This window comes from Globicephala melas, chromosome 8 (genome assembly GCF_963455315.2).
Source record: "Globicephala melas chromosome 8, mGloMel1.2, whole genome shotgun sequence".
Classification (NCBI taxonomy): domain Eukaryota; kingdom Metazoa; phylum Chordata; class Mammalia; order Artiodactyla; family Delphinidae; genus Globicephala; species Globicephala melas.
Window position 1 is genome coordinate 96699276 of NC_083321.1, and position 26573 is coordinate 96725848.

Below are 26573 nucleotides of genomic sequence, written 5' to 3' on the forward strand. Positions count from 1 at the left end.
GAGATACCCTGTTGGAACCACTTTGCATGAATTATTTGATTCACTTCTCACAGCCACCCTGTAAGGTAGGTGCTCTCGTATCCTCACTTCACCTGTCTGCACCTGAGCTCCGCAGGGCACTGGGAGGGTAAGAAGTCATGGTCTCCTAGGCATATGCTCAACCCCTGCATGTTCCTGCTGAGGCAGTGGGGTGCTGCCTCCGCACCTCTTTATACTGATTTCACTGGGGAGACATGACTTGTGGTTTACTGGAAGGCACAGTAGAAGCAGAGAGACCCAGAGAGTTGGGGGAAGTTACATGACAAAAGCCACAAACTCGAGAGACAGACCTGGGTTCAGTCTTTTTTTCTTTGCGGTACGCGGGCCTCTCACTGTTGTGGCCTCTCCCGTTGCGGAGCACAGGCTCCAGACGCGCAGGCTCAGCGGCCATGGCTCACGGGCCCAGCCGCTCCGCGGCATGTGGGATCTTCCCGGACCGGGGCATGAACCCGCGTCCCCTGCATCGGCAGGCGGCCTCTCAACCACTGCGCCACCAGGGAAGCCCTGGGTTCAGTCTTTATTCTAGTAGCTGAGTGACTCGGGCAAGTTTCTCATCCCTTCTAAGCTTCAGTTTCTTCATCTGTAAGGTGAGGATTCCTTTATCCATTCAGTCATTTGACAAGTGCTGTTTCCGGGCACACTGCGTGCCAGGTATGGTTTTAGGTCATGATGATACAGCAGGAGGCAAGACACACAGGTCCCTGTGCTGAGAGAGATTAGGTTTTAGTGGAGCAAGCAAAATAATGAAGAAATAAGTCCATCCGTCCTATTGGTGCCACGTGCTGCAAAGAACATCAAATGGGGCAATGTGACTGTGTGACTGGGGAGAGGAAGTGTCTTGGAAGGGACATCTGAGCTGAGCCCTGATCGAGGAGGGGATCACTGGAGTGTTCCCCTCACAGGGCGGTTGAGAGAACGGAATGGAAAGATACACAGCGCCGGGCACACACTGAGCAGTGCGTCGGTGGTCTTCTTATTACTCTTCCGCTCCTTTTTTTAATTGAGTGTGGTCAGCGCTCTGCTAGAAGGGTGCAGGTAAAGCTTCAGTGTCCACACGCGTCCACAGTGTACAACTGAAATACGGTGTGTGAAATGGTGTAAGAGTGGCTGCCCCTGGATCAAGACGGCTCAGAAGGGTCAGCAGAGCCGGTGGGCCTGGGGGTGGATCTGGTGGGAGCAGACGGGAGCAGGTATGTCAGGCTTGGGGAACCATGAGAAGACCAGCCTCCCTGAAGTTGTAGGAGCCTGTGTGGAGGAGAGAATGTGGAGAGAGCAGTCTGTGGAGGCTCTTAAACGGCAAGGCGGTGACGTTGAGAATTTGTTTTGTGGACAAAGCAGAGCCATTGGTGGCTTTGGAGCAGCGGAGGCGGGTGGAGTTAGTAAACACACAGTGAGCACTTACTTCGTGCAGGTCATCAAGCCCCCAGAACTGGGGGCACAGGTGGCGCTGGCTCCGCTGTCAGACTGTGTGAGAATTGTCACCTGAGCCAGAGGAGGGAAGAACTCATTCTGGCTGGAGGTCAGGGCAGGTTTCCAGATCAGTCTGTAGGGGAATCAGGCGGCCATAAAGGGACCCATCTGTAGGAGGGAGCCAAGTAGGAAACTGTGCAATGTTTAAGGAGCTCAGACCCATCTTGGCCTTTTCCCCTCCTTTGTCAGGTGGGGAATCCAGATGGCGACTTCCGACTCACGATTGTCAATTCCTCTGTGCTTGACCGGCCCAGGGCTCTGGTCCTCGTGCCCCGAGACGGGTAAGTGTGGTCCCAAAGGAAATCTGTGTGTGTCCAATGCTGCAACAGACAGATTCTCATGGAAAGGCAAACTGCTGGACAGAAACTTGTTTCTAATGATTGTGGTTGAAATAATCTATGACCTGCAAGTCTTGGAACCATGACTTAGACATCCTGGGCAGCTAACTCCATCCCCTTTCCATTAGCGAGCATCAGAATCTCTGTAGGCACCCAGATGTCTCACAGCTGTGGGGTGTTTCTCTAACAAAAGGTAGTATTAAAAGTCTCTCTGGACATAGTCAGGCCCACATAGTTTGATATGGAGTCTTTATCTTGAGTTTAACGTGTGATACAGACATTTAACCCCTTGCTTCTTTTCTCTGCCCCCCAGCTTGTGTTTTCTTACCAGCAATTTGTATGCACTTGGGAAATGCAGAGGTGCTTTTTATTAATTTATTATTAACTTAAGGAAACAGAGCTAAATGGAAAATTCTGGATGAGGCTTTGTAGCATTTATGATTGAGAATTAGATCGATTTTAAAAGAAAATTCTGAAAATAAGATACGCATTTGATTAAAAATATTAAAAGAGAGTAGAAGTTTATGAAATGAAAAATATTTGTTTCCTCCATTCTCTTAACTCTTCACCCTCCCATTTCCTAGGGGTAATCATTGTTAACAGTTTCTTGGTTAAGAGTTATCATTCAGAGTTTATTTTTACCCGTGTACACGTGTATGCCCTTTAAACACAGACACACAGACACACACACACACGCGTATCAGAAAGGATTATAGGATAATTACTATTCTGCATGTTTTAAAAATATTTAATATGGTTTGAAGATTGTTTTATGTGAGCACATGTAGATCTTTAGACATCATAATATTCTTTTGTGTGTACCATAATGTATCACTTTATAGATTAACATATTTGTGTGTATACATGTATATACACCTAAATATATATGTGTATACACACCTATGTATATTTTTTTGGCTAGTATGAACAATGCTGTGATGAACATCTTTGTACATTGTCTTTGCATAACTTGATGATACCATAGATAAATTCCAATAAAAGAATTTGTGGGTCAAGTAATTAAGTGGCTTTACCTGTTAGAATTAGAGATTATAATAACAGTGCTGAACCAACCGGCTGAATGCTTGTCTCTTCGGAGCAGTGTTTGAGCTCCCATTTCCCCAGTTCTGATGGGATGTGTGCTCTTCCCCGCTTTTGGCCAGGGTGATGTTCTGGACCGACTGGGGGGACCTGAGGCCTGGCATTTACCGGAGCAACATGGATGGTTCGGCTGCCTATCGTCTTGTGTCGGAGGACGTGAAGTGGCCCAATGGCATCACCGTGGATGAGCGGTGGATCTACTGGACGGATGCCTACCTGGACTGCATCGAGCGGATCACCTTCAGCGGCCAGCAGCGCTCTGTCATCCTGGACAACCTCCCACACCCCTACGCCATTGCTGTCTTTAAGGTGGGGCCTCACCTGTTCCAGCATTGGGCAACCTGTCAGTGTCTGTGAGGAGCAGACTGAGGTGCAGAGCCTGCTGGTTTTTGCAGAGATGCTTATCTAACCTAGAAACTCAGCTCATTTCTGAATTGGAGGCAGTTTCTTTCTGCCCATAGGGAGGGATGCCAGACAGAGCTGCCCGGGATCCAGGATGCTCACTGTTCACCTTTCAAAAGTTTGAGCTTGCATCCCATGAAAATTCCTGGCTTGCCTTTCAGTATTGGTAGCCTCATTTTGGCTCTGTGTCTTTTTTTTTTTTTGTGATACGTGGGCCTCTCACTGTTGTGGCCTCTCCCGTTGTGGAGCACAGGCTCTGGACGTGCAGGCTCAGCGGCCATGGCTCACGGGCCCAGCCGCTCCGTGGCACGTGGGATCTGCCCGGACCGGGGCACGAACCCGCGTCCCCTGCATCGGCAGGCGGACTCTCAACCACTGTGCCACCAGGGAAGCCCTCTGTGTCTTTTTTTAAAATTTTTTATGTTTTGGCTGCATTGGGTCTTCGTTGCTGCGCGTGGGCTTTCTCTAGTTGCAGTGAGCAGGGGCTACTCGTCATTGCGGTGCGCGGGCTTCTCATTGCGGTGACTTCTCTTGTTGCGGAACATGGGCTGTAGGTGCGCGGGCTTCAGTAGTTGCAGCACGTGGGCTCAGTAGTTGCGGCATGTGGGCTTAGTTGCTACACAGCATGTGGGATCTTCCTGGACCAGGGATCGCACCCGTGTCCCCTGCATTGGCAGGCAGATTCTTAACCACTGCGTCCCCAGGGAAGTCCCTGGCTCTGTGTCTTGGTCTCTTGTGAGGTTTGCTCTCTTCATTCCCTGATGTCTTGAGATGAGCCCTGTCCCACCTCTGCCTCCTGGGGGTGGCCTGTCACTTCTACTTCGACTCTAGAACACAAAATGGTTGTTCAGATGTTCTACGGAAGGGTTCAACTTGTGGTCAAACTTACCGGATGCTTATCGGATAGTTTCTCTGGGGTAGTTCCTTCAGTGTGGATGGTTGGTGAGGTTTGGATAAAATCACTGACTCTTGCATTTAAGTCAGATCTTGATCAGGCTCATCATTCAGCCAGTGAATGTTAGGTGTCCACTGCACGATGGAGCTCTTGGTCTGAATGAGGGTCCAGAAAAAAAGACAGAAGAGCTGACTGACTAACAAAGGTTTTCTTTTTAGAATGACATCTACTGGGACGACTGGTCACAGCTCAGCATATTCCGAGCTTCCAAATACAGTGGGTCTGAGATGGCGATTCTGGCGAACCGGCTCACGGGGCCCATGGACCTGAAGATTTTCTACCGGGGGAAGACAACCGGTAAGGCAGCATCTCCTCCTAAATCTCTGTCGAGTTGATCTCTTGCAAGGGGCTGGGTGTGGGCAGTCTCTGATCAAGCAGGATCTGGCAGCCTGTCATGACAACATGTGCATTATTTAATTTCTTCCTATGACATCTTAATTTCTTTTCTAATGATACACAAACAGCTGGAAGACAGCATGTTTTTGCCTGCCTGGAACGCTGGTGCTCGGTGGGTAAATGACACCCTCCTCCTGCCTTTGGCCCCTGACTGATGGGTGGTGTGGCTTCTGTTGCAGCTGGAGAGGCCCAGTGTGCACTTAATCCCCGCTTGGCACCCTGACAGGGAGTGATGCTGTGCTGGGTGCATAGCTTCCGACAGGAGTCCCGTCTTCTCTGGTTGCTCAGATGACCAGTTGCTCATTGAGCCCTACTTCCCTCGCAATGTGAGATCTAGTTATATGATGACTTAATTCGCTTGTCCCCACTGTGAAACTCTAAACCCCATGAAGAAGGAGATTCTGTCTTTGTTTTTGCTCAGTAATCTTACCAATGACCAGCACTCAGTAGCTGCTCAATTCATACTTGTTGAAAGAAGAAGGGATGGGGGTGGGGAGTGTTGCTGGTAGGTGTAGAGAACGGGTGTATGAAAGACTGTGGGCTGAGGCTTCAAGGACTGCTGCAAGGCTCTGACTGGGTGGTCCTGGGGTCCGAGACTATTCAGTAGGATACCTTCTTCCTTACTGCACTGCCCTTGCCCCTTGTTTATCTCCCAACCGTACTGTTGATTCTAGAGGAGGGGGATCTGGGTACTCTCCAGAAGAATAGTCCCTTTAAGAAGAGCCCTCTTTATCTCAGCAGGATTAAGTAGCATCCTGGGTCTGCTGACTCTCCTTTATTGACAGACTGCTAGGTTTCCTGTTTTGAACTAGAACGTTGATATTGTCTTGTGGTTTTTGGCTGGCCCTGTGCTAAGAGAAAATTGACAAGGGGAAATAATACGGTTATAGATATCATTGCTATCCTTTGGGGACTAATGAAGAGAGCATGAAAACACGCTTGGAAAACTGTAAAGTATCCTAGAAATGGAAGTCTGCATTATTGTTACGTCTTCACAGCTGACCCGTGAGGTAGGCAGGGCTGGTATTATGGTCCATGGTTTCTAGATTAGGGAACAAAATCTCAGATGTGAATTAGCTTTCCCAAAGACCCCTCCCATGTTTAGGAGCTGGGCTTTTGTTCCAGTTCTGCCACAAGACGAAAAAGTCACATTCTTTCTTACAGGAGGTGCCTGTTTTGAAATAGGGCAGAGAGACAAAATACAAAAAAAGCACGCACACACACACACACACACACTCTCTCAAAGACAAAAAAAAGAAAAAGATTAAAAAAAAAAAAAAAGAATGAAATAAGGAGAGAGAAAGGAATCATGCTTTCCAGCTCCAGGGGCTGAAATCTCAGGGCCTTTGACGGAGGACACCCAGCCCTACTGGGTGGGGGCTTGCCGCCCCGCTGGCAAGCCGAGGGAATTCTCAGCACTTCTTCAAGTTACCTCCCCGTCCAGAAAAGCAGGTCTGCATTTTGACATGTGCTTGTCAGCATGTGTTGGCTGCGCACACAGCCTCAGCTCCTGCAACACTGTGTTCCGATGGACCTGTAAACCCCGGTTCCCACCCCGAGTCTCGGCCGGTCACTTCATCCCAGCTGCCATGTGGTCACCGCTGTGACCCCGGAGCTACTCTGGCTAGTTTCAAGGAAGGTGACTCTTTGGGACATAAAGGGGGAATCATGGCCTGTCTCCTGCTTCCCGGGGACCTCCTGCCCGCAGACACAGGGCCAGTGAAGCCAGTTTGTCATGTCTCAGGCCGGTTTGGGTTAAATCAAAGCATTTGCGGTGGCACCTGGCTGCCAGCACTGCCTGTGTGCAGTGGGTGACTCTTGGCCTTGAACTTGTTTGCTCAATCCTGTCTGCTTTGTCAGACACTGAGAGTATTACAAGTTCATGACAGGTCGTGGCGATCCCTGGTGCCAGTCGAGCTGTATTAACTTTGTTGTCTCCTCCTAACACACACAGGACTTTGTCCTAGCCGTGTGTAAAGTGATAACGACATTTACTCTGAGGGATTTTGCTGTGTCATAAGCACCACACTGACTTGCTCAGTGGGCTTGTATAACCTCAGTTAACCTTCCCCAAGTCCATGCGTATTATGATTCCCATTTTATAGATGAGAATGTGGAAGTCAGGTTCCGTACCTTTTCTCCATCACACATTTAGTAAGTGGTGAGAATTTGAACCGTGGCCTAGTTGACTTCAAAGCTTGAACTTCAATAAAACCATCAGGCTCTGTTCCGTCTGTGATCTGTTGTTGGATTAGCAGTGCCGTGGGATACAACAGTGATCGAGAAATACTAGATTTTGATTGATTCTTGTTTAGGATAAGAATTTTGTTCACTTGCAAAGTGTCTGTTTGGGATATTTGTTTATAAACAGATGCATTTTTTTGTCTTTATACCTGGCTGTTTTTTACACAGCGTTACTGGAATTAACTCTTCATAAAGAGTGTTTTTTCCTTAAAACAGCTTACTTTGCAAGGCTATTCATGTATGCAACTGATGCTGTAATGGGTTAAAATATTTTGGAGTTCTTTGAATTCTCCTTCAGAGCTGGCAGTAAGCATATGCTTTTCAGTATCTATAATGAAGGCAGATATTTATTATGTGGGGTGGATTTGATAATTGTCAAAAGTATGTAGATCGTTAAGCGAGATAATAGCAATTTTGGCTCCTAAACTGGTTCTGGGGGAGTTTTCCAAAGAGGAAATCTAACAGTGTTCTGACTACGCCTAGTGAAGACACTGTGGGGCTAAGTGTCTAAAGGAACATCTAAAGGAACATCTTTGGAGATGAAGGCTGTCAGCTCTCCACTCTTCACATTGCCCACCTTGCCCACAAAAGGCTGTGGCATCCTGGGCGAGGGGTCTCTAGCTGTGTTGTAGTGGAACTCTGCTGAATCCTCCTTCTGTGCTCTCCCGGGTTCTCTGTAACTAGAACTCCCGTTTTCTGTACTGTGGCTTTGGACCTGCCCACACACTCCTGCCCTGCCTAACTCTTGGGGTCAGTGACTTGCCTGCCTAGGTTGGGGTTTGTCCCTGGCCCTGCCTCTCGGGCTGCAGATTCATTCAAGTCTGTTGAGACCAACCTCCTGAATTACCGCATCTCCCTTTGGGCACTGTCCTTTCACCTCTTGCTTCTTTGGGTGGGAACATTTGCCCTGCACGGGAAAATGTCAGTTGTGTTATTTTACAGACACGACCCATGTGAAAATACTCCTGTCGTTGAGTATTTTTCAAATATTCTGTTATTCAATTTCTTGTAACGTCAAACAGTACAGCATCCTTTGAATACAAAGAACATGTTCCAGAACCCCAGATGGGGTTGTTTTCATTCCTGGCAGCTCAACATTCCCTCCTGCAGCCCACGGCAGGTGTATTTGAGATAAAGGGACAGTGTCTGCCCACGGAACAGATGAGCGGGAGCTGGCTTCTGGCATTTCTGCTCCAGTCAGCAGGTTATTCACTATGATAATCCAGCCTATAGGTTGATGGAGTCATTTGCAAACCCCTTTTGAATGTTTCATCATACAGGTCTCCCCCTGTGGATGTGTCTATTTTATCTACTTGGTAATGCCTTGTGCTCTTGTATCCTTAGTATGAAAGCAATACTGTTGCTGTACCACGGGGGTTTTTATCTTTATGTGTAATACCAGTTAAACACCGATGAGGTGCCAACACATCCAAGGCTTCTGAGTGTGTCATCACCCATCTGAGTACTGATTGTCATTAATGAACCCTGTTTCCCAACCAGAGGCCAGCAGAGGCGTGGCCTAGCTCAGATCTTGGCTGGCTGGAAACCGGTTACTTGGATTTCATTCTGGTGGGGTTCTCTGTCCACGAGATGGCACAGCTGAAGAATCTTTATCAGTTGAGTTTTATCCAAGCATTTATGTTTCTTTTTCCCAGTTTTGGTGATGAGTAGTCACAGGCAAAAGGAAAAAATACATTTCTTAATTTACATGGCTTTCACGTTGCTTTATAGTCGCATCGTATTTTCAGTTGTTAGGAAATGGTTATGGGTCCTCTCTCTCCTTCCCAGAAAGACGTGGAGGGTAGAAAATACCTTTTCCCTCCCTGCCCATCCACAGAAGTCCTCCCCTGAGGGCACAGTGGAGGATTGTGTGGACTCTAGCTGGCACGCTCGTTGGAAAGCTAAGCCAGAGAAGAGATTGGAAATAGTGGGCTAGATCAACAGTGACTGGTCCTTACGTGGGTTCATTGCATTTGGATTTATTGCCTGATGGGTCTCTGGTTGGTTCCTCATTGAGCTCAGCAGCTGTGCCCTGGCACAAAGGAATTGAGAAAGGCAGGCCCAGATTTTGGTCCGAGCCCTGTCGTTTCTCAGGTGTATGTTCTAATTAAGGGCTTTTGGGTCACAAGGTATAGTAAACTCGCTCAGGCTAACTCAAGTGAAAAGTGCTGTGGAAAGAATGAAGGGGGGATAGGAAGGAACCCAATATAGGAGGTGCAGGTGCGCCAATGGGGACTGGGGCTGGGCCTGGCAAAGCCGTCCTCCCTCCCCCTCCCTGTTCCCTCGTCCTGGTGTCATCCTTTCTTCTCTCCCTAAGTCGGCTTCGTCCTTCTGACGCTGCAGACTGATCCTACCTGCACGGCTCTGATTTGTACAGGTTTTGGCTTGCCCTGCAGCACCTGTGATGCCCTGCATCACCTGTGACACCCATGGGGCATGGCTCTCCTCCCGGATCCAGCTCCCCACCTACCCTGTGGTGTCTCGGCGTCCTGATTTCAGATTCCCAGGAGGACCGGTGGGCGCCTGGCTTGGTTCCGGGGCCATCTGATCCAGCCGGGGCCCGTCTCACACTCACCACTTCTTTCTCTTCCTGAGCTTCGTGTTGCTGGGTCTGTAGAAGGAGGAAGTCGCCCTGGGTCTCAGGCCTGCGTTCGGTGCACCCTGGTGTTTACTAACCTGGCCACCACCATCTGTCTCCTTTCCAGGAAGCACCTCCTGTGCGTCCAGGCCGTGCAGCCTGCTGTGTCTGCCCAAGGCCAACAACACTAGAAGCTGCAGGTGTCCAGACGGTGTGTCCGGCAGCACCCTCCCGTCCGGGGACCTGATGTGTGAGTGTCCTCACGGCTATCAGCTGAAGAACAACACGTGTGTCAAAGAAGGTGCGTCGCTGTCCTTTTCCCACCATCCCCCTTCCCTTCTGGCCCCGCTCCGGGTGTCCTCGATGCACTCATGTTTGGGGTTATTAAAAGTGCCCAAGGTAGAAATTAAACCCCCCTAGATACAGACATCCTGGTTCGGGTTCCAAGGCCCTTGATCCCTCAGCCCTCATCCAGAACGGGCCCATGCTGTTCCTTTAAAAATAAGAGCTGCTTTTAGGATTAGTGTCTGGACATGTAGGCTTTCCTCTGAGTGCCCCTTTCATTTTTTTCCCACCTCTTCCTCATCTCATCCACGCCCCACCTCTATCTTCTCCAGCTTCTCCTGCGTCCGTAAGTCGGACCACCCTGACTTGGGCAAGGGACTGGTCGGACTCCTTCAGAGTTCACCACATCTCATCCAGCAGCTTCCCGCCCCCCTGCCCCCTGCCCCCTGCCAGCCTGGAAACGTCTGAACTTTCCAGCCAATATTGCGGAGGACTTCGAGCCTTTCCTCCCAAGCCCTGGCCAAGTGGCGGCAGCAGCCTCATTCCACTCCCCCTTTCAACACGGATTCTAACATTTTCCCCCTGAAAACCTGCTAAATCTTTCTTTCCTGTCTAGTTTTTCCATTTACCCAAAGTGGCCTTCTGGGCTCTCTTAAGAAATACAAACGGAAAGAAAATGAACCTTTTCTTCTAAGACACAGGAGACTCTCTTTCAGGCTCTCGACATCATCTTAAAGTTGTTTGGAAAGAAATGGAGTTAACCCTGAATTCCAGCAGGAGAAGAGGGCCTCTCTGTATCCCTGTCAGAATGCCTTTGGTTATCCAAACAGGAGGCCAGTCATCACGTGTTCTCGACCCAGTCAACTAAACAGTGCCTTTTTTTCTGTGTGAGGAATTGTAACTGCTTGCTTTGAAGAAGTCATGGTTTGAAGAAGCAGAAAAAAAATCCTCACGAATATGTAAAGCAAATCTCCATAACCCTCCTCGTTAATAAATGGAATATATGTGAATATATATGACCATAGTATGTATAAACTATATAGATACACTGAATATATGTTTGGATCTTGGTACACAGTCCCTTAAGGAGTTCCTTGTGAAATTAGTATTTTATAACATTGATACTAGACCCACTGTATCCACTAGACCCACCTGGCACCATCACTCTCCTTTTTCATCATCGTAACCCCCTCTGACGCTGCTAGCTGCCTCTTCTCCAATTTTAATTAAAAGAGGAGAGAAGGGGGCCTCCTTGGACGCTTGCTTCCCGGCGGGCACGTGTGTGTGGCACCCCCCTTCCCCTTTGCCGTCTAAGGCCTGTTATTTGAGTAAGACAAATGGACACTCAAAAGAGAAAGCCTTGTGGTCCAGCAGGAAGAATGATATTGGTTTCGTTTCCTCCTCTGTCTCCCCCGATGGCCAGAGAACACCTGTCTCCGCAACCAGTATCGGTGCAGCAATGGGAACTGTATCAACAGCATCTGGTGGTGTGATTTTGACAACGACTGCGGGGACATGAGCGACGAGAGAAACTGCCGTGAGTCCCCGCTTGGCCGAGTTTTCGGGATGATAGGCATTTCCCATTACTCGGAAGGCTGGTCGGCGCCTCCTGGGTGGGGCCTGCAGTCTGGGGCCCCCATGATCAGTGATGCCCATTTAAGCGGCTGGAGAAAACACATTTCCATATTAGATACTTATTATTAATTAAAGCAAACCCACTTAAGCAAGCTCGCTACTCATTGCAAGAGATTTGCAAATACGCCGCGTGGTTGGAACTGAGCTGATTTGGGAGTCAGGCAGTCTGGGCTCTGACTGTGGCTCTTCCACTGTGAATAGAGCTGGAGACCTGGGGCAGGTGACCAGGTGATAGTCCTTGATTTATAAATTTAATGTTCAGCCTTTTCGGAGATGGGAAACAGGCTTTTACCTTGTTACCTCCAGTCAGTTGGTGCCGGCTACCTGCCAGGCTCAGGAGAGGTTGTTCTAATTGGTGATGCCAGCTTTGGCCTGGGTTGTGGGAACATTGGTATGTGTGCAAGTAGATGTCATCTACTTGTAATTTCTAAGGTCCAACTACGAAAGTATGTGATTCTGTTTAGCAGGGTTTAAGGACAAACAAATAACTGCTTATAATGGATAATCTATTTACCGCAAAGTTGGCCATCTTTCTTCAGTTAATTTTTAGTAGCTTCGACATCATCTCCTAAGGAGGGGTCAGTCAGTAATGTGTTCACCCGTTCACTCAACATGTGTTTGTTGAGGACCATGTGTTCCAGGCTCTGTGATAGGCCTGGGGATAAACTGGTGATCAAAGTGGACACAGAGTTTACAGTCTGAAGCGGGGTCAGAGAAGTAACCAGCCAGGTACATTCGAGCCATGAGCGCTGTGATGGGGCAGCGCCGTGAGCTTCAGGAAGGGTGCCCCCACCAGACTTGGGGAGGTCCTTAGGAAGGGTGGGCAGAGGTGAACCAAGCAGAGGTAGAGGGAGGAAAGTTCCGGGCAAGGGAGCAGCATGGATGAAAGCCCTGAGGCCAGTGTGTGCTGCATGAGCCGGAAAGCAGCGTGGGTTATTGAGAACTTGAGTGGGAGCCGTGGGGTAAGGGGAGGGTGGCCTGGTGCCTGGAGCCCAGAGTAGCAAGGACCTTTGGACTTTATCACAAGAACAGTTTGGAATGACATTGAAATGACAGGATAAGATTTTGCCTTTGGAAAGATAAAGGCATGGGCAGAATGAATGAGGTGGGAGAAAGGCCAGAGCAGGGAAGCCAGAGACCAGTCTGAAGGCTTCTCTTCCAAATATTTTGCCTTTGGAAATCCAGAAGCTCATTTCTCATTTTGTGCTATAAGGACAGATTAATGGGTGTGTCCCGTCTCTGTGTACCCACCTTGCCTCTGGGGAAGGTATTTTGCCAGCCATCTGTAGAGCACAGTGCCTGTTCATATGCCCCTCCTCCCAGAAAGCAACTTCAGGAACAGTCAACTCGTTAACTCATCTGGGCCCTGCAATCCTATGTACTGCCTTTTCTGGCTCATAGGAGGTTATTACCAGACCTTAATCATTTTTCCTTGGTTTCGGTGGCTGCCTTTCACGCGGAGGGAGAGGAGCTTACCAACAGCAGATTTGGGAGAGCACCAGCCTCTCCGTGTGTTTTTCTTTCCTGCAAAAGGGACACTGATCAAACCTCCTGTACCTACCAGGGTCTCAGGAAGGTGCGATATTTGTGAGGGAATAGCCAGCGCTCCTTACAGACATTAATTGATATTAACATCATTGGAGCAGATTCTGCAAAGGAGTTTGTTATGGAAGAGGGTGGGCGAGGAGACACTTCTTAGAATTAACACATTGTAAGAAAACTGCCCGGACGTAATGAGGCGTAGCGGAAGCAGAGAGCTGTAAACTAGATGACCTTGTGTTCCAGTAGCTCGGGATTCCTCCTGGGGTTCCTGGGCTTTGGTTTCTACTAGATGGATGAGCTGGGGTCTCCTATGGGTTCAGTGTTTTGCGAGGAAGACCTCCCTCCATCTCCTTCCCCACAGCCCCTGAGCTGTGGCCTCACAGGTTTCCATGCAGAGTTGAAGCTTCTCCTCGGAGGGAAGTATGCAGCTGGCTCTGCGCTCCGTCCGGTTAGGTGCAAGTGTCAGCCGGGATTTACCCTCCCGAGCCCCTGAGACTTGCTTTCTGCTCTGCTTTCTTGCAATTCCCCGCGGCTTGGGTCCCGGACTAGTCAGATGTGGCAGAGGTGAGGGGGTGAGGGTTGCAGGGTGTAAAACGTGGAGCCTGGGAGCCAGGAGGGTGGTGCTTATCTGAGCCTTCCTGAGGGTCTCCCTTATCAAGGAGGGGGCAGGCACCCTGTTCCTGGGCAGGGCTGCAGGAGGGGACAGGCCGTGGCTGGGCAATGCTGTCTGGAAGTTAAACGAGGCATCCCGTCAGCTGCCAGGGAAGAGGAGAGGTGTGGCAACGAAGGCAGACGTGGGAGGGATGCTGTCGGCACATCCCCCTTGCTCTTCAGCAGGCTCCTGCCCTGGGTGGCTGTCAGCCGCTGGGGGTTTTGACATGAATCCCCTGCAGTCTTGTCATTTCTGCATTCATCCCCTGCCTCCCACCATGAACTCAATTACGGAGAAGAAACGGAGCTGCAAATAAGAGTGGCCGGGCACGTCTGACTGCAGGGTTGCCACCCGCCTCTCACTTCCTGATACTCCCCACCCTCTTCCCAAGATTCTGTTCTATCACGTCATTCCTTGTGGATTGGCTGCTCTAGGAGCAGCCTTCTTTCCCAAAGCCTTTTCTGGAAGGTTCTAGGGCTTATACTTAAACCCAGATAATTTCTGTTTAGAAGGGGGAGAAAAATCGAACTGTGTTCACATTCCGAGGCAGAAGGGCGAGAGTAAGGATGGGAGGAGACGTGACATTTGTTTAGAGCCTGTTATATTCACATCCTAAGGATGGGTGCTGGTCCCAAACTTGTTTTCTTATTGACCTTCATAATAATGCCAGGAGGGTAGGTATTATCTCCATTTTACAGCAGCGGGACCGGAAGCCCAGGGGGGTTGGGTGAAGTAAGTTGTGGCTGGTGGAATTAAGACCCCCGTCAGGTCTTTGTGTCTGTCATCACAAGCGCTTGCCCACGTGACCTTATCTTCCTTTTGCTGTGGAGAAAACTGAGGCTCAGGAAGGTTAAAATTAATTGCTAGAGGAAGAGGCAGAGCCAGGATTTGAAACCCTGTCTCGCCTGACTGCAGGGCCTCTGTTCCTGCTGCAGAATTTACCTCACCCTCCCTCTGTCCTCGGTACGGTGAGGAGCCAGCTTCGTGTGTAAAATTGGGCCTCCTCATGGTAGTTTTCCAGATGAAGGTATTTCTGCCATTTATTTAGGAAGACACCGTCACTTCTGAGGGGATCTTAGGAGGTTATACAGTGGAGCGGTCCCCAACCTTTTTGCACCAGGGACCGGTTTCGTGGAAGACAATTCTTCCATGGACGGGGGCGGGGGGCTGGTTTCGGGGTGATTCAAGCGCATTGATTGATTATGGTCTCTGTGCAGTCAAACCTCTCTGCTAATGATAATCTGTATTTGCAGCTGCTCCCCAGCGCTAGCATCACTGCCTCAGCTGCACCTCCGATCATCAGGCATTAGGTTCTCATAAGGAGCGAGCAGCCTAGATCCCTCTCGTGCCTAGTTCACAGTAGGGTTCATGTTCCTATGAGAATCTGATGCCACCGCTGATCTGACAGGAGGCGGAGCTCGGGCCGTAATGCGAGCGATGGGGAGCGGCTGTAAATACAGATGAAGCTTCGCTCGCTCACCCACTGCTCACCTCCTGCTGTGTGGCCTGGTTCCTAACAGGCCACGGACCGGTACCAGGGACCCCTGATGTAACGCATCATGCTGTCTCCTAGCTCAGTGACCGTTTCTCACTCTTCCCAGCCCTGTTCGGGTCTGGAATCCGTCCATGGAAAGATAGGCCCTTATCTCCCTTGGTTGTAAATTTCAGGTTCTCACGCAGTTTATTTTTTCTGTAAGTCTAGGTTTCGATTCTGTTGTTGAAATTCATATTACAATTAAAATCTGCTTCCTCCTCTTTTCCAGTTGGCTTTCCAGTGGGATGTTTGTATTTGGGGGGAGTTGACTGGACCTAATGAGCATGTTGTCTCTCTTTCCCATCCTAGCTACTACCATCTGTGATCCGGACACCCAGTTCCGCTGCCAGGATTCTGGGACCTGTATCCCACTGTCCTACAAATGTGACCTTGAGGATGACTGTGGCGACAATAGCGATGAAAGTCACTGTGGTAAGGGGACGTGATGTCCAGGAATCCTCTTCCAGAGGGGGCGGCACCCTGGCTCATGGGATGGGTTGGAAATGGAGGATTTCTGAAAGCCATTGTGGGATTTATGACATCAGCTGCATGGCCACCTCCATTCACACGGTAGGATTGATTCATTCATAAAGTGATGGACCCTGCTTCCTTGCAGAGACGCTGTACACATGAATGTGAGAATTAGGAAGATTTCTAAATGAATTCAGGCAGTTATTAACAGCTATACAGCCTTAGCCCACGCACGCCTCTGGGCAGCTATGACGTTAGCCTCCTGGAGACTCTGAGCTATACCTTTGTGAACTGTTTTTTCATTTTGTTTTGTTATTTTTAACTGATCTAATTCAGTAAACCCTGTTAGAAGTCAGTGGATGGTACACACGTTGTTTGAGCATCTGTTTTCTGAATGGACATTTTTATTTAGGAAAATAGTGTGTTGGAATTGAAGGAGTGGTAGGAATTCTCTAGTTCAGTCCTTTTGATTTCCGGATGAAACACCTGAGGTCCATAGAGGTCAGGGGGCTTATTCAAGGTGACACAGTTAGTTTGTGTCAGAAAAGGGAACTGGGACTGTGTTTCCCACGCCCTTCTTTCATAATCCTCCCCTCTCAGTTTCACGAGCCCTGTCTTAGTTGATGGGCTCTGGGTACCAAACCCGTAGCTACTGACTGTCACGGGAGGGAACAGTACACAGAGTGCCCCAGCCTGGAGGAGAGTGCGTGTGGGGGCCAGATGCTGACCCCGCCACTGTGAGGGTTCGGTGAGGCCCTGTGGGCTCCCTGCCTGTACACAGGGGCAGGTCCAGTCCCGCTGTGCGTGTGCTTCTGGACGGGGCCTGCATCATCACGAATGGGGGGTTTGACTCACTGGGACTCAAATAAGGAGAGTGGGGGAAATGATCCTAGCCTGGATCTCAGAGCACTTCTCTGGGGGGGAGTGGTTACTTAATTTTCCTTCACCTCCGTAAAAATACGGAGTTCCAGGAAACAGTCCTTGGGGTTTGCACTGTTTTCCCTTCATTCCTCCCACGTCCCCCTCTGCACTCAGAGGGTTAACGTGTGCAGCCAGTTTTGCTCTCGTCGGGAGGAATCGCCACGTGGTTATCTGTTTCTGATGTGTCCTCTCACCCACTCACTGGACACATGTTGGACCGTTAAACAGTGTCTGACCCTCAGATTCTCTGTTCATGGTCCATTCACGCTGGTGCACCTGAGTCCACCTCAAGGTCTCAGGTCGTCCCTACCTCAGATCCAGGTCTTCTTCGTGAGTCTCCAGACTGTTTCCTCATGAATATCTGCTCCCCAGTTCACCATCAACCTCTCTCACTGAGGCAGCCACCCCGGGCCCCCGGGCTTGGCTACTCCTGTTTTCCTAGAATCCTTACAATTCCATGTGAAAATTCTGTTTTGTTAGTATCCCCAGGGCCTACAAAAGATGTTGTCAGTGTAGTTGCCCCTCCTGTCCTGGTCAGACTGCCCTGGTTCGTTTGTCTCCGGCCCCCACCCTTCTTGAGACAGCCCCAGCGGCCAGCATCCCGGGAGCTCTGCCCGCAGGAAGTCACCAGCTTTCCTGTTTGGGGAGCTCAGCACTGATCTCTCTTTCCCTGAGCTGAGCATCTGACATTGATCAGCACACTCGGCTTTCTCATTACTCCTGTTCTGAAACCACAGGCTCTGTCTCTGGAAGTCTGTTTCTTGAAAATTTGGCTTTCTGGGCAGCCAGAGCATTGCTTCCCAACCTTCTTCCCGACATAGGAGGCATAGAAAATGATATTTGAAAAGTGCACCAAGATAAATGGCCAAGGCCGCTGTTGCCTAGAGGCACCTGGTGGCCAGAGTGTGAGGTGTCAGGATCTCAGCACACCTGTGCCCCATTTGCAGCGCACTGCAGTCATCCCTGGGTATCCACAGGGTATCAGTTACAGGACCCACCATAGGTTCCAGAATCCACAGGTGCTCAAGTCCCATAGGCGGCCCTCCATGTCCACGGATTCCGCATCCACGGATTCCACATAGTAAACATAGTACATACTGCACAGCTGGCCAAATCTGTGGATGCAAGACCTGAATATCCGGAGGGCCGGCTGTACTTGGGCACCATCCTCGAGGACTTTCCATCCCTGGTTAAAGTCTTCATGCGTGGATCATCAGCGATCATAGGGATATTGGGTGCATCTCTAACCCTTAGGAGCTTTGACCTCAGAGACAGAATTCCGGGCAAGCTTTTGTGCTCAGATCCTTGTCTGTGGTCTCACCTGCAGAAATGCACCAGTGCCGGATTGACGAATACAGCTGCAGCTCTGGCATGTGCATCCGCTCCTCCTGGGTGTGTGACGGGGACAACGACTGCAGGGACTGGTCTGACGAAGCCAACTGTACCGGTCAGTATTCCCTGGACTCCCTGAGAAGCACTTCCCTGCTCACGTGCTGGGTAGCATTGCAGCCCTACGTGATCGCAGAATCTAGGCTGTAAGAAATGGACCTTAGAAACCAGCGAGATCAGTGCTTCTCAAAGAGCTGGTCTTTGATAAGCTTGTAACCAACTCTCTGCTTCCTCTATTGAGAAGGTCTTGCCATGAAAAAGTGTTCAACTGAACAGTCTCTTGAGTGATCGAGTGGATTTACATTTTGGCTCAAGCTTATTTCCTTAGGACCAGTAACAGAGTTTACAGACTGACCCCTGGTCTGGGGACCATACACTGAGTAACAGTGAACTAGCACATGTTTTGGAATGCAGCATCAAGGGGTTCCCTAAACACTGAAAGCTTAAATTGTGCTTGCACCTGTGTTGGGTAAGATTTTATTGAAAGTAAATTTGGGAACAACATTAGAATATGAGAGGAAGGCTGGATGGTGTAAGGTAGAAGTAGTGTTGTAATTCTTCTGTTGGGTGTTAAGTTCACTCATGTTCACTCCACTGTTTTTTGTGAGTGAATGAATAAACGAGGGCCGTATACATCATGGTGGACTCGGGGACAGCAAGGAGTTGGGGAAGTTGGAGGCAGGAAAACAGAGCCCACTTCTGATGAGTAAATTTTCTCTGCAACCTCCTCTAGAAATTGTCATTCCGTTCTACCCTAAATCCCTCCAGTGATGGAGGTAAAGATGTCTCCTTTAACCCTTTTGTGGCGAGGGGAGATCTGGTCATTCAGGCTTCATTTTGCCATCCACTGTGAATGGATCTTCAGTCTCGCGAATTAAATTCCTTAAGTCCCGTGTCTTAATCTCTCTTTCCCCCTTGGTACCCCAGCATTTCTTACACACCGCCCAGCATCCGGGAGCTCAAAGCATGCCTCCTAATTTGCAAAAGCAAATAAAAAGTAGATCTGTTATCATGTCCCACACTTACGTATCAGTGTTGTGCTTTGCTTTAGATTTGGTTTGTGAAGGGCAGAAATGATATTTTACTCCTTTATATTCTCCTAGTGCCCAGTTCAGAGAACCTCTGTTGATTGGGTAATTCTACACAACTGTAACTCTCCATTCATTTTACTTTAGAGGTGACCTTACATGACTTTAAGGAGTAAACGGAGCTCGTCAAAGGCCAGGTACATCACACAGGCTGATCTGTGATGTTAGCAGATTCCACCCCCTCGTAAACTCCCCCCCGCCCCCATATCTTTTCTGGCGCAGTCTCGGGGTCTGCGCCTCTGCTTCTGGAAGGACTGCAGGCGATTGCTTCTCTCCGTGTACAAGCCTGGCCTGCAGAAGGAGGGGTAACCAAGGTCCGCAAAGGAACTGCCATCAGCCCAGGAAGCATATGAGTGCTGTTCGGAAGCTTTGAGTTGGGCAGATAGTTGGTTAGTAAATTAGAGGGGTGGGGCTCCCCTGGTGGCGCAGTGGTTGAGAGTCCACCTGCCGATGCAGGGGACACGGGTTCGTGCCCCGGTCCGGGAAGATCCCACATGCCGCGGAGCGGCTGGGCCCGTGAGCCATGGCCGCTGAGCCTGCGCATCTGGAGCTTGTGCTCCGCAACGGGAGGGGCCACAACAGTGAGAGGCCCGCACACCACAAATAAATAAATAAATAAGTAAATTAGAGGGGCGCACCTGGGCATTTCCGTTTGTAAATTGCGGTATTGAAGGAGACTGAACATCTTGTTAGCACAAGCACGTTAGTCAGACGTGTGTTTTAGGTGCATGTGTCGATCCTCCACGAAGAATGAACAACTTCAGTTCTGTGGGTGGGCTTGTCGCAGACTCCTCGTTTTATCTCTGGTTTTCTCTGGCAGGGCTACCTGGGGACGTGTAGAGTGCTTGCACCACAACTGCAGCCTTGTTCCAATGGCTGTGCTTCCAAACCTTTTCAAGATGATTCTCCTTGTCTGTCATCTCAGAATAGTCGGGGGTCAGGTGTGAGCTCATTTTGATGTGTGGCGGGTTACTTCATTTCCTGGCCTAGTAAATGAAGTCACCTGCAGAGCCAAAAAAAATGGGTCGACTGACGTCCTGTGGGCCTCAGCTCTCATGCATGGTCTGTGCCGGGCATTTTCTTGGCTCTTCCCCTCCCCCTGTTTTGCTTTCTATGGAATTGAGTTTCCTTTATCCCTCCCCCTCCATCCCTCTGCATTGATTTTGAACGTAAATGTTTCATTTCTGTTCTTTTAGCTGTTGCCCTAGACATCTTATGTGTATTCCTAATATCTTTCCCCTCCCCTTGATCTGCTTTGATTCCAGTCTCTGACCACAGTTTCAATACTGACATACTTCGTATATATTTAGTATTTTAAAACACGAAATACTTCGTATTTTAGTTTTACGCTTTAAAAGTCCTAAAATTAGTCATCATTATTATTTTTTAGTAACCAAACTTATTTATAGGTACCTACCTGTCTACCACTTCTGCTTCTTGTACCTAATGCTTCCTTTCTGTGCACATCCTTCAGTGTTTCTTGTAGCAGGAGTCTGTGAGTAGTAAACTTCAAGTTTTTGTTTATAGAAACATGTCTTTATTTTGATCTCAAAACTGAATTCAGATGGATCTGGGTTTCTGGATTTGTAGTAATTTTCCCTAAGTATTTTGATGGAATTAGTCCTTTTTTTTCTGGCCTGTTTTGTATTGATTTAAATTCTCCTCTCAGATTATCTGTTCAAACAACAGTCTGACATTCTTTTCTCTCCAGTTGTCTCTACATTTTTTGCATTTTGTTTGTTTGTTATTCAGTTTCACCTACCTAGGTGTGGGAGTATTTTTATTTATCCTATTTGTTTTCCTTCTAAAATCTGAGGATTTACGTTTTTCATCAATTCTGGGAAATCACAGCCACTATCTTTTCAGCTGTATCTGTTTGCTACTTTGTCTACTCTTGTCTTCAGCAGCAACTATCATCCATTTGCTGGACTGTCTCATTCTGGTGTTCATGCCTCTGGTTTTCATATTTGCTGTCTCCTTATGACTCTGTGCTAGACTCTGAGTTACTTCCTCAGATTTCTCTTCCAGTTCAACAATTCTCTTTTCAGCTGGATCTGATCTACTGTTTCACACACCCACTGAGCTATTTTTATTTCCATGGCTATGTTTTTTTATATCTAGAATTTCAATTTGGTTCTCTTTTATGTATATAATTTTTGGTGTACTATATGTGTGCTTTAAATTTATTTATGGCTGTATTGGTTCTTCTTTGCTGCGCTGGGCTTTCTCTAGTTGCGGCAAGTCGGGGCTACTCTTTGTTGTGGTGCGCAGGCTTCTCATAGCAGTGGCTTCTCTGTTGTGGAGCATGGGTTCTAGGCGTGTGGGCTTCAGTAGTTATGGCACACGGGCTCAGTAGTTGTGGCTGGTGGGTTCTAGAGCGCAGGCTCAGTAGTGGCATAAGGGCTTAGTTGCTCCGCGGCATGTGGGATCTTCCCGGACCAGGGATCGAACCCACGTCCCCTGCATTGGCAGGTGGATTCTTAACCACTGTGCCACCAGGGAAGTCCCTCTATTTGATTCTTTTTCAAATTCTGCCTTTTATTTTTCAGTGCGCTTTTCTTCATGCTTTATGTTATTTTTTTACATTATTAATCATTCAAGTTGTGTTGATGTCAGCATTTCTTTTTCCTCATTCATTTCCTAGTAGTCCAGTGCTTTATAATAAGGCAGTGCTTCTGTTGTCACAGTAATTAATTCATCTCTTCTGCCCCACTTTTATTTGGCTCGTGCTTTTGATCAGGTGTCACAACGGGTCTTGCTGAGTCAGGAGAGATCTGCCCAAGTCAGAGAATAGGTAGCAGGATAATGGCCTCTATTAGAAACCCTGATATCCTAACTTCATGATCATTTGCCCCATTAGCCTTTCTGTTCTTAGAGTCACAATGAATCCTGCTCTGCAAAGGATTCTTCATCTTCCCCAAATTCTTTACTCTGTATTAAAGTCCATCTCTTTCATCCTTGTAATTAAAAAATATTATCGATTGAGCATGTATCACTCAATGACAGAGAGCTCAATGACAGAGAGCTAGTAAGTTACTCAGAAGACAGAAAAATTCAGAAAAAGAGAGTATGTTAAGCATTCCAGCCCTACCTGGCCACTTGAATGAAATGGTGCAAATTAATTAGTCTTTCTTGACTCAGCATCTGTGATGGAATCTGGAGATCTCAAACATGCCCCCCAGAATTGTCATTTGGAAACTTCATTAACGCTCTGAAATTGTTTTCAACTGGAATTGAAATGCATAGGCTGAATAATAACAAGTACATCAGTATGGCAATGAGTTTAGGCGACAGTATCTTTTATGAAAGCGAGCAAGGCTTTGGTGAGGAACTTTTTGAAGGGCTGTCAGATTTGTAAAACCAATAAATCAGAAGTATTCCAGGCAATGGCTGTTACTGGGGCAAAGCTCATGTAACATGCATGATACACTTATTCCTCTTATCAGAGATAAGTATATTTTAAAAAGATTTTTAACGGATTCTGATTGCCAAAGGCTGTAAAATATTGAAACTTCCTGTAGACTTATTTGCATCCTACCGGATATAGCCTTGGTCTTTGAGGAGATAAGTCAACAGATGATGGACAACCGTTTGTTGTAAAGTGGTTTGAAAAATCAGGTGCTTTGTATTTCAGACTACTGCAAAAAAATAGCCTCAAAGGCAGTAGAAATTCTAGAGGGCATTGGAAGCCCATTTTCCCAACCCTTGAGTCACTATTACCAACCATCTCGATTGAATAAATAACTATGGTGTGCACTCAACAACCCACTTTTGTTTGTTTTGCCTCCTTCTGTTGCTAGAACGTCCTGTCCACACAGTTAAACCAAGAGAGCCCGTCTGTCTTGGTTATATTATTTTATGCCAGTTGTAAACAAGGCCAGCCCTGGCTTTCAGCAACAAACAGACACAAACTGCTCCCTGTGTCAGAGGAGGAAAGGGAAATCTGATGCAGAAGGCGCTTAGTAGTGTTGGTTGGGGTTGAGGCGGATACTACGCATCTGAAATAGTCTTTGACCGAGGTTTTGGGAAGTTTTCTAAACGACTTCCAGGTGACCTCAGCCCATGTATGCAGATGAACCTGTTAATTTATAACAGTGGCTCTGTTTCACTTGCCTTTTTTTTTTTTTTCTTTTAATGCCTGTAGAGAACACCCTGTATTATTGGCTGGTAGATGTCTCTCTCAACTGTCCAGAAAGTTAGATTTTGGATACATCTTTTATTCTCTTCAGACCTGAGGTTTTCCACATTTGAAATTGGGTGGTTTATTTAGAATTATAAAATCATGGCCTTTCAGAACTTACAGGGGTCCTTAGATATGAAAATAGATGATGAAATTGAGGCCTCCACACAGTGGGGACCAGCTTTAGAACCCAGTCCCCTGAGCACACACTGCCTGTCCTTATCCTGCAGAATCTGGATGAGTGAGAAGATAAAGTAGCCAGGTAGAGTGGAGAAAGCACAGGCTCTGGATTTGGACAGCCCTGGTGCCATTACTTCATTATCTTTGTGAATGTGGGCGAGCTTCTTAGCGTCCTAAGCCTGTTTCTCATCTGTAAAAGGCGGAATGCTTCTTACCTCATAAGTTGTTGTGAAAGTGACTGATTTTTTTAACATGTATATCTGTGCTTGTAACACTGATAAACTCAGAGCCTCAAGCTGTTGGCCATTCAGGAGGCTGCGTTCCACCTTAAGGGCAGCCCCAGGTCATACCTTAAGGGCAGCCCCAGGTCATACCTGTGATCTAGTACAAGCCTTCTCTCCACTTGGCCCCTGATGGTGATGGGAGCACGGAGGTGAGGAACGTCTTGACCATTTCTCTCTTCTCTTTCTCTGGCAGCCATCTATCACACCTGTGAGGCCTCCAACTTCCAGTGTCACAACGGGCACTGCATCCCCCAGCGGTGGGCGTGTGACGGTGACATGGATTGCCAAGACGGTTCTGATGAAGATCCAGTCAGCTGTGGTAAGTGCAGATGCTTTGGCCCCACCCAGAGCATTTCCCATGTCTGCTGTTCCGGAAAATAGACAACAGACAGGCCAGGAAATTGAATGGTGTCCCGCTGGGCCCGGGTGCCCGCTCTGACCACTAGTGAGCCCACAGTTTCTGTGTGGCACTGCTGTGCAATGTGTGGGCCTGGGTTATGTAGTCTTAATCCTTGGGCGAGCAGGTTGCCTCACTGCTTGTCCATAACAACTTTGAAGAAAAGAAATAGAAACCCACTAACCCACCCGGAGCACTAAATGCAGTCACATTACCAGTGTTCTGCCGGAAGTTAGCCAACAGTTACTATACAAATGGTATATTTTATGGCTAAGAGGGCTCTGTTATGGCCTCTTGGGAAAATGGCTTACCACTCGTTAAGGCAGAACTTGTTCAATATGATCTATTCAAAAAAGGATTCTGAGATAATCATTCGAAATTAACCACAAAATAGCTGTCGTACAGACACAATACATAAAAGGCTTTTTCACACCAAACTTTTAAAAAAAATTTGTTTTATATTGGAGCATAGCTGATTTACAATGTTGTGTTAGTTTCAGGTGTGCAGCAAAGTGATTCAGTTACACATACACATGTATCTATTCTTTTTCAGATTCTTTTCCCATAGAGATTATTACAGTGTATTGAATAGAGTTCCCTGTGCTATACAGTAGGTCCTTGTTGATTATCTATTTTATATATAGTAGTGCGTACATGTTAATCCCAACCTCCTAATTTATCCCTCCCCCCAACCTTTCCCCTTTCACACCAAATAGTTTTAAAGCTCTCTCTCCTTATCCTCTTGTTGTGTGTCTGCGGGAAAGACTTCCTGTTTTGTCCTTTTAGTCTCAATACTCTGCTCACACAATACTTCTGACACTTCTTGGCCACCAAATGTGTGTTTTCCATATCAAGCAATTCCCCGACACCAGCATGTCCTACAATTTAACTCAATCCTGACACTGTCTTCCTCAAGACAGTGTCACATCACACAGCCCCCACTTCAGATGCTAGTCACAAGTCCTATGTTGTCACATGTTCTTCTGATCAACCAGCTATAAATCTGGGTTCCTACAACCTCTTTGGGTTTGATAATTTGCTAGAATGGCTCAGAGCACTCAGCGAAACAACATTTTTCAGTTTATTATAAAAGGTTATGATAAAGGAGAGAGGTGAACAGCCAGATGGAAGAGAGCCCAGAGCCCAGGGCAAGGTACGGGGAAGGCCATGGGCCTTCCACGCCCTCTCCAAGCCCCACCACCCTCCAAGCACCTCCCCGTGTTCAACAGCCTGGAAGCGGTCTGAACCGCCTACTTTTGGGATTTGGGGGTGGGGCTTCGTCACTTAGGCATGGTCCATCATGAGCTCAGTCTCCAGATCTCTCCTCTTCCTGGAGTGGGGATGGGCTGGAAAGCTCCAGGCCTCTAATTGTCGCATGGCTTTTCTGATGACCAGCCCCCCCAGTCACCTCAGTAGAACAAAAGACATTCGCGTCACTCAGGAAATTATAAGCGTTTTAGAAGCTTGATGCCAGTAACCGGGGCCAGAGACCAATATACATCTTTTCTGTTATTTCATACCATACGTCCCTAATTTTCATGGGGTTGTACCATTGTCTGCGTGCTGTTCTATATTCTGCTCCTTTCATGGCACAATATTAAACAGAGATGTTTCCATACGTCTGTATTTCTGTGGTTAGCATTTTCATGGCAGATGTCTTTTCTCTTTGTATTTTTGCTATAACGTAGTTTTACTTAGTCGCTCCCTGGTTGAGTAATTTCAGTTTCATACTGTCATGCATAGTAAAACTGTTTGTGTCCTTGGAAATGAAGGCTTCATTTTCCTTTGAGGTACTTCCTGGGGTATGTCCCTCAACATGGAAGTGCTGGGTCAAAGGTTCTGTTCGATTTCCATGGTTCTCATTAAGCGTTTCCAGATTTTATTTCCGAGTGACTATACTGAAAGGCTCTCCAACAGTTATATATCGTATGTTTCCCCAAGCCTCCCTTGATTTAATCTTTTGAGTTGTTTTCACTAATTTAGTGAGTGGGCATTTGTCTTGTACAATTTAAAATTTATACTTTTGAAAAACCTTTTTATGCTGAGTGACATTAACTATTTCCCCAACTCATGGTACTCCTTTACTGTTTCTGTTTGATGTCCTTTGAACAGTCTCCTAAGAATGATGACTTTTTACAGGATTAAAACACATTTTCTTGCCTTATCCCTGATCCTCCTGGGACCATTCCACCAAGAGTTGGGTTTGCAACTGGCCTGCTGGCAGTGATTTTTAAGCCACATGTCTGGCGGTAGCTCTCTGTTCAGGAGAAGGGGTGACCTAGTGCTAAGAGTTCTATGCTAAGTGCGAAACCTAAGATTCTTAACATTTCTAGGACAAACTTTCTCCAAAAGGGCTTCGGTTTACAATTCCCGAAGAATTAAGACAGTGAGTGATTTAAGAGTGTCCTACTTTTTTCCATCCACTTGAAGCTTTTCTTTTAATTTTCGTTTAAAAAAATTTTTTTTTGAGTACGTAAGAAAAATCCCAGTTC

General features: G+C 47.7%; 1 protein-coding gene across 2 annotated transcripts in view; it reads left to right on the forward strand.

The window, feature by feature from the left end:
* SORL1 (sortilin related receptor 1) overlaps positions 1 to 26573 on the forward strand; it is a 258242-nt gene that overhangs the window by 187833 nt on the left and 43836 nt on the right. For both annotated transcript variants that reach the window (XM_060304206.1, XM_030839654.2), the window contains exons 19-26: positions 1699 to 1790; positions 3011 to 3257; positions 4464 to 4602; positions 9651 to 9824; positions 11232 to 11345; positions 15481 to 15603; positions 17891 to 18010; positions 23878 to 24003. In XM_060304206.1, the coding sequence (XP_060160189.1) occupies positions 1699 to 1790; positions 3011 to 3257; positions 4464 to 4602; positions 9651 to 9824; positions 11232 to 11345; positions 15481 to 15603; positions 17891 to 18010; positions 23878 to 24003 (1135 nt within the window). The remainder of the gene's footprint in view (positions 1 to 1698; positions 1791 to 3010; positions 3258 to 4463; positions 4603 to 9650; positions 9825 to 11231; positions 11346 to 15480; positions 15604 to 17890; positions 18011 to 23877; positions 24004 to 26573) is intronic.